Source organism: Trachemys scripta, chromosome 7 (assembly GCF_013100865.1).
Source record: "Trachemys scripta elegans isolate TJP31775 chromosome 7, CAS_Tse_1.0, whole genome shotgun sequence".
NCBI classification, from domain to species: domain Eukaryota; kingdom Metazoa; phylum Chordata; order Testudines; family Emydidae; genus Trachemys; species Trachemys scripta.
This window is the reverse complement of record NC_048304.1, coordinates 122,991,695-122,999,807: the sequence shown is the minus strand read 5'-3', so window position 1 is coordinate 122,999,807 and position 8,113 is coordinate 122,991,695. Positions and strand designations below refer to the sequence as shown.

General features: G+C 48.5%; 1 protein-coding gene across 1 annotated transcript in view; it reads left to right on the top strand.

Moving 5' to 3' along the window:
• The first annotated feature begins 53 nt into the window (after positions 1-53).
• The window catches only part of TRIM8 (tripartite motif containing 8), a 54,636-nt gene continuing 46,576 nt past the window's right edge, over positions 54-8,113 (top strand). The window contains exon 1 of the mRNA XM_034775197.1: positions 54-2,614. Coding sequence (XP_034631088.1) covers positions 2,045-2,614 — 570 coding nt within the window. The 5' untranslated portion in view covers positions 54-2,044. The remainder of the gene's footprint in view (positions 2,615-8,113) is intronic.

Genomic DNA, 8,113 nt, shown 5'->3' with positions numbered 1-8,113 from the left:
TTGAGGATTTATAGTGCGCTGTGGGGGTCGCTTCTGCTGCTCTGGGCTGCCCCCCCCCACGACCCCCCCCCCCCCCCCTCTGCACCTGGGATGTGACAGCCTGTTTCTGGAGCTGCCCATTGACTATGGCCCCGTAGCTGTCAGGAGACCTTATTCCTTCTGTATGGACCAGCCTAGGGGAGCCGCTGCCCCGGTCGCCTTCCCCCCGGCGGGCGTGTGACATCGGGGCGAGCCCGCTTGGGTTGTGGCTGTTTCGTGGTGTGTGGGGGGGTTTCTTTTTCTTTTAATTTTGTAGGAGTCGGTTTATTTCCCCCCCACCTCCCCCTGCGTGTGGCAGAGACTCCGGGGGGAGAGAAGAGGGAGCCTTGAAACCATTGTGCTGCCAGATTATTTTTGTATGATTCTGGGGGCGTAGGGAGGAAAAGAAGAGACGTCTATTTTTATTAAAGAGATTATTGAAAAAGAAAAAGAAAACCAAGATGGCTGGAGGTGGCCGTGATGAGCGTGTTGGCTTTTTTTTTTTGATCTGATGATAAAGCCAAAAGACAACAGCAGCTGGTGCTACACAGACTCGATTTGGAGTTTCCCCTCCTTAAACTGACACATCAGGCGCATACTTTACAGGGTGGTGCCGTCTACCAGATCGATTCTTTTTTCTTGTTTTTATTACTTTTTTTTAAAAATCTACCCTTCTTTCTCTGGTGGCTCTATTTTTAAAATCCAAACTGAGAGAGGCAACTCAAAATGGCTGAGAATTGACTAGATCCTGCTGGAATTGTACATTTCAGCCGTCTTCTTTCAGCTTCTCCCTCTCACCCCCTTTTTGCAGGCTGGATCTGAAAGGAGAAATAGCTTTCATGTCAGAGAGAAAACAGAGAAGAGAAGGAAAAGGAGGGGGAAGGGCTCTTCATTAGCAGTTGAGAAATTCCTTTTCAGTTTGATCAAGGCATGCTTGTTTTCCTACCAGCGACCCAGCTCTCTCCCAAATATTGAGCTTCTGTTTTGTTTTATTATTTCTCCTTTTGGATGTTTTTACCTTGAATCAGAATCTCTCCAGATCCTGAAACAAGATTTTCATTTTCTAAACCTGTTCCCTAGTGAGAATTTAGAGCACAGGTTGATTTTTGTTTCATGGGCCTTTTTTTCCCCCCCTCTCCCGAACCTTTTTTCTTCTTCTTTCGTTCTCATTCCTGTCTGTGAAAGGAGGAAGGAACAGGGAGCGTTCCTTTGGCTCTGGGCTGGAATTTCATCTGAATGATTGACCCATCTTCCCACTGTATTCTTCCGTCCAAGATCTCACTATTCCAAAGCAACCGACAGAATTTTTTTTGCTGCTCAGCTGGGTTAGAAGAAAATCTTTGGGGCAGTTGAAAGAATCCAGTTAGTTGTTTCATTGTTTTTTAATCTTCTATTTGGATCTTAACTCTGTTTTTTTTTGTTTTTTTGTTTTTTTTAAGACTAATTCCTAGCTCCCCTCAGGGAGAAAAGGAAGGGGGGAAAAAAAACGGAGACAGTCTATTCTCTTGGGCTTCTGACCGGGTTGGTGGACAAAAGTCCCTTTAAAATATTGAATGTCAGTTGCAAACCGAAGACAAGAAAAATAAAATCCGGAGTTCTAAATTTAGGAGGTTTTTATAGAACTTGGACTCTGCTACTGGATTTTGTATGGATTTTTTTTCCAACCTTCAGTAAGTTTCGATTCACCTTCCGGAATCAAAAGAAACAAAACTGCTCCTAAGAGTTGTTAAAATTGTGGGCTCTAAACCCTGAAAGCTTCTGTGTTTTTTTTTCAACTGACACTGGCCCTTAATCAAATCATATATATACATTTTGTTAGTGTTTGAGTTTCGTAGAACTCTGCTCTGTAGGTTATTTTACTTTGAATTTTAGGATAGACTGTAGTTTTTATTTTTTATTATTATTTTATTTTTCAATAGCAGTTTTCCGGCAGACTTCCCACTGCAGGGGGAAGAGCCCACTCTCCAGCTGCATCTGTAGATCAAACTGAAATAGTAAGAGAGAGATTATAAATCTATCCGTAGAAATGGCTGAAAATTGGAAGAACTGTTTCGAAGAGGAACTTATATGTCCCATTTGCCTGCATGTCTTTGTGGAACCCGTTCAACTTCCTTGTAAGCACAATTTCTGCAGGGGCTGCATAGGGGAGGCGTGGGCCAAAGAGACTGGGTTAGTGCGCTGTCCGGAATGCAATCAGGCCTACAACCAGAAACCCAACCTGGAGAAGAACTTGAAACTGACCAACATTGTGGAAAAGTTCAACTCCCTCAACCTGGAGAAGACCCCCTCGGTCTTGCATTGCGTCTTCTGCCGCAGGGGCCCCCCGCTGCCCGCCCAAAAGATCTGTCTGAGGTGCGAGGCCCCCTGCTGTCAATCTCACGTGCAGACGCACCTGCAGCAGCCCTCCACAGCCCGGGGGCACCTCCTGGTGGAGGCGGACGATGTCCGGGCCTGGAGCTGCCCCCAACACAACGCCTACCGACTGTACCACTGTGAAGCGGAGCAGGTCGCCGTGTGCCAATTCTGCTGCTACTACAGCGGGGCCCACCAGGGCCATTCGGTGTGTGACGTGGAAATCCGGCGTAACGAGATCAGGGTAAGTGGACCCCGCGGTTGTCCCTTTCTCTGAGACGGTTGTGCTGGTTGCAGCGCGCCCGTGGTGTGCATGGTGCTGTCCAAGAGACGAGCAAAGGCAAGTAAGTCCCTGCCCCGAGGAGATTCCAGTCGCAAAGAGATGGTCAAAGTCCTTAAAAATAATGTGTCATTGGAACCGACCTGGGTCTGGCCAGTGGGGCAAGGCGAAGGGACTTCATAGATCTCTTCCAATTTGAGTGGGGGATGGAAGCGAATCACTTCCCCTGCGTATTTGCCTATCTGAACCTTTACCTAGCCCCCCACGGCGATTTGATCAAGGGCTTTTACTCAGTTGTGAAGATTCCAGACTCAAGTGGGCACAGTCAAATCTGACACCCCCTCCCCAAATTCCATCTGCTTTAAAATCATTAGGGGAGGAATTTGCCACCTATTCCCTGATCTACCTCATCTTTAATCCTCTGTTGTGCCATTGAGAATCTTTTTATTTGTTTATTGAAAACGCCCAGTGTTTATGTAGGACCTACAAAATAACTCCTTCCACTCCTCCTCCCTGATGGTTCTGCAGCTGCCATTTGATGCAATGTCGTGTTCCTAGCTCCTCAGTGGTGCTGGGGTAGAAATGAGGAAGTAAACAAAAGCAGACATGAGAGACACAAAATAGGTGAGGTAATATCTTTGACTGGACCAACCTACATACTGTGTCTCATATCCTGTGGACTAGTGTGGCTACAAAAGCACTAAAGCAGACGTTAATTTCAAGTTGAGCTGGAAAGGCATCGTGGGGGTGGGGGAAAGTGCGTGCCAAACAGGGGTGGGTGATAAAATCACTGGGATGGGGTATGTGTTTTCCACTTTCAAGGGGTTATTCAGACAATGGAGTGGAGGTGGAGGAGAGGAAGCAGCGAGGCATTTGATGGGGATCTTTTGAAGTCATTTGTCACCCACTGGTGACAATAGGACTTGAAACCTTCCAACTGCTTTGCAGACTAATTAACAAAGAGGATATGGGTAACTTGGCGAGGCAGCTAATTATGGGTATGTGGTTATAAGGTAAAGGGTCTGAGTGATCCCCTCCTTGGGCCATTTGTTGCAGCGAATGAACGCTGAACGAAATCATCCTGGTTTAGAACAAAACATCAGCAAAGAGAGGCCCTTTGCCCGAGGACTTGCTTCCAGAACCTTTTCTGAAGGCCCTGTTTGCTTTCCAAATAAGCGAGGGTGGAAGGGAAATCAGATGGGTTCGTAGGTTGAATTGCATTGAAATCTGGTTTCAGGCAGCTTGCTCCCAGGGGTGGCAAGCAATGCCTTGATTACAATGCATCCCTCCCTTGGTATGGCTTGTCCGGGTCAAATCAGCCTCTCCTCTCTCTTCCCACCGCCCCGGGCTCCACCAGAGTCTCCCTCCTCTGGCGATGTTTGAAACCCCTTGGAGGTGCGTGTTGTGGAGGAGGGGTGAGGCAGGGGTAGGAACTTGAGCAGCTGGGGTTGGTGTCACCAGTGCTTGGCCTTCTCGGGGAGAGGGCAGCATGGGGGCGCAGTGGGCTAATGCGCCAGCTTTTTGCCTGTGGGCGCTTAGGCTGACATTTGGCTGAACAATGAAGAGTTTGTGGTGGGGACGGGTGGGACCTGTGCCCATCCTGGGAGGAGCACAGACCACTGGGGTTTCGCGAGCTCGTGCCCAGAACTGGAATAATAGGGGGTTTTGTACGTTGAAGCTTGTTTGGCAGCATGGCCTGGTGGAGTCCTTCCTGCCCTAATCCTGGGGTCTAGTCCCTGCCTTTAGCTGTGGAGACTGGGGACAACTAACAAGCGCGGAGGCCATCAACCCATCCCAGCATTGCTGTCTTCCTTGGGCTGGCTCCCGAGGCCTCTCCTCTTCTGTTCTGCTGTCTCCCGCACAACTGCTTCAGGGCAGTGGGGCCCTCGCTTCCTCCCAGCGCCAGAGTGCGCGGAATAAATATTTAACAGTGAATCTAATGGTGATTGCTGTGAAATGGGGATGATTTCCTGTGTATTTTAATGCTGCCAAGATGAGTCACCGTTTAGCAATTAAAAAAAAAACACACTGTAATAAATAAAAAGCGCAACATAATTACTTTCCAGTTGGATGGCCAGGCTGGGGCGGGGGGGGGGGGGGGGGGGGGGGAGATGCTCTGCAGAGAGGACCCAGTGTGAGCTCACACGAAAGTGGTTTTTCCCCCTCCGGGTTTTTTTGGGAAAGCCAAGGCTTGCATGGAGCAGCTAGTGGTTCCCCCCCGCCGACACCCACCCTGAGGAAGGGCAAAGACTCAGCCAGGCTTGTGAGAAGCGTTTGTTTGCTTCTGTTAATTCATCCTCTCTGGGAAAAGTAGAAAAGATACCTTCATCCCAGAGTTGGGAGTGGCTGGCCGGGCTGGGAAACCCACGCAATGGGGTGGTCCGCTGCGCAGCGCCAAGGAATTTTCCGGGTGCGTTCCCAGCAGACTTGGATCTCATCCACGCCCACTTTTAAAATGTGTTGCTGCTCGAAGGATACCTTCTGCTGGCTCGCCATCAGCCCCTTCAGGGGGTTTCCTGGCTAAACTGCAGGGTGCAAAGCTACAGCCAGTCAAGGAATACACTTCAGCCTCACTGCAAACCTTTACTGTTTAGGAAAGATGGTCCAGAGGTTAGGGGACTAGCTTGAGACTCGAGACCTGGGTTTGATTCCCTGTTCTGCCACAGACTTCTTGTGTGACCTTAGGGGAGTCACTTAGCCCCTGTGTGCCTCAGTTTCTGCTCTGTGCAATGGGGATGGCGGCACTGGTCCCCCCTACAGGGCCATGCACTGAAGATTGTGAAGTGCTCCGATGTTGTAATGGGGACCCGATGCATTCCTTACATAGATTAGGCCAAATATTGAGGTTCTTAATCAACAATTCTACAAGTCATCAGCCTGAGTTTGTCTGAATAAGCAAGGCACCGTGATCCAGTGGGTAAAGCCCAGAGCTGGGAGTCAGGAGATCTGGCTTCTGTTCCCAGTTCTCCCATTAGCTCACTATGTGACCTAGGTCTTGTGCCTCAGTTTCCCCGTTCAATAAAATAGCAAGAAACCCACCTTTTGTCAGTAGCCTTGGAATCTGCCCATCTATATGTTCAGTGTGCCTGTTGCTTTGCAGACAAATAAGAAATGGCAACTTTCTGCCCTCAGGATCTTGGACTCTAAGGGCCGGATCTGGTGGTTCTTTCTCAGGCGAATATTTCCCTTTGACTCCCAGGCCTGAGTGTGGTTAGCCACAACGCAACAAGAGACTGCAAAGAACCCCAAAGAGCTGGGCTATATAATGACATTGACGAATGGCTAATAGCACGGAGCTAGTGAGATCTGGGGCTAGGGGGAAGGTGTCTGAGAGTAACTGGTCATGTGATATTCCTCATGGATTTTTTTGTAGCTTCTTTTTTTTTCATAGAATATCGGGGTCGGAAGGGACCTCAGGAGATCTAGTCCAACCCCCTGCTCAAAGCAGGACCAATCCCCAGACAGATTTTTGCCCCAGATCCCTATAATGGCCTCCTCAAGGATTGAACTCACAACCCTGGGTTTAGCAGGCCAATGCTCAAACCACTGAGCTGTCCCTCCCCCCTGTTCAGAGACTCCGGGCCTGATTCTCTCCTCTGTCACCTTCCTAATATCAATGTGTAGCGGGACTCTGAATCCAGCTCCATGTCTGAACAAGGGCCTGGGGCTGACATCGGCTTTGGAGGCCTTTGAAGGTAACCTGATCACAGCTAGCCAGGTGGCAAGTTGTGATCATTGCCTCGACAGGCCCAAGGCATGTGGCCATCGTATTAGTTTTCTTACCCAGGTCCCCTGCCGCCGAGCTCTGACCCTTTGTTTGTGTCCTCCACTTGTTAGGTCTAGCCTTGGCGACTGTAAGCTCTTTGGGTGCAGGGACTGTCATTTTCAGTGTGTTTGGTCTCAGTTGTGCTAGGGCTGTACAATCTAGTTGAGACCTTCGAGTACCACCACACTATAAACAGTATGTTGAACATGAGTCAGGCGAGATCTTTCCAGGTTGGCAGGCGTGGGGGCGCAGCGTCGGAGCGAAGACCGTATGGGAGAAGGGGCAGGTGGGTCTCGAATAAACACATGCAGAATTGCAAAGGCAGATAGTCTTGTACGTAGATTTCAACTCTTCAGGGCAAAGGATTGTCGTTTTGCTCTCTGTGTGCACAGTGCCTGGCACAGTGGAGTCCTGGTTCATGATTGAAGCTCACGGACACTGTTGCAATACAGATAGCACATATCGTTTGTGGTTAATCTTTCGCGTGCGAATGTGTGTAATATATCGCCTCCCCCCCCCCCCTTGAGATGTTTTCTCCTTTATTTCCTGTTTTTGTGGCGTGGAAATAAAAACCCTCTGTTTTGTTCCGTTTCATTTTGTTTGTATCAAGGAATCAAAAAATGAGGTGTTTCTCTTCAGGCCCTGCCTTCATTGTTGAAATCTTAAAGTTCCTGGGCTGCCCTTTCTCCCTGGTCATAATGGAATCTCCTTCCAACCTGGCAAAAGAACCCATCTTGGGAACAATTATTTGTTGTTCTTTTGGTTTTTATTTGTCTATTTAAAGAAAAGTTTGTATCGGTTTCTGAAGTCACCTAATGGGGATTTGAAGGAAGACAGGAAACAAAACCAGCAGGATATTTTTCCTCCCAAACATTCTCCAAATGTTGCCATGTTCATCACTGGATGCAATTGACTCACTGAATCAAAGCTCACTTGAGAATCTCAAAGCAGACAGGACAGAGTTAAAATGCTGTTTATTACCTGGGCTTTGGCCTTTCTTTTCTTTTTTTTTTTAAGGGATGCTGAGGGTTTTTAATCCTGCTATTGGTCTTGCCTTAAAGGTAGAACAGTTTGGTGGGTGTGTGTGTTTGGGGGGATTCTTCTATATTCTGAATAGCTGTAGTATTTTTTTTTAAGAAGAATGGGAGTTCTATATATGAAGAGCATTGTTTGCAAAAGGTCTCACCAAAATAATGTCCAGTGCTCCCCCTTCAGGTGCTGAGGCAGTACAGCACGGTTTCCAAAGCAGGGCTGGTTGGGCTGTTGCACGGGGAAGATGGTTTTGGCTTTATAGATGGCCGTGGTGGGCTGGGGAGTTGTTTGTTTTTAATCACACAAAGAGCTGAGTTGATTTCAGCTCTGTGTTAAAATCCAGGAGGGAGGAGACCTGTAGTATTTGCCAAAAGTCTGAAATGGATCGGTGGGGGGAACAGTGATGAATTCTCAGCTCCTGCTGGGGGAGATTTTTTGGGAGCGAAATTTCTGTACAGAGGCAGGCCTTGTGCCAGTGCACTGCTGGGAGAATTGGCTGCAGAGCCCGACACAGATGTGACCTGTTAATCGTGCCTGTCCAGGCAAAGCAGTGGCCGGCCATACCCTCCCTGCAGATGATCTGTGAAAAATGTCCATTGTGGCTTTTTTCCACCCCCTTTCCTGGCTGGCCCTATCGATTTTTCCCTGACGCACTCCAGCAAGGA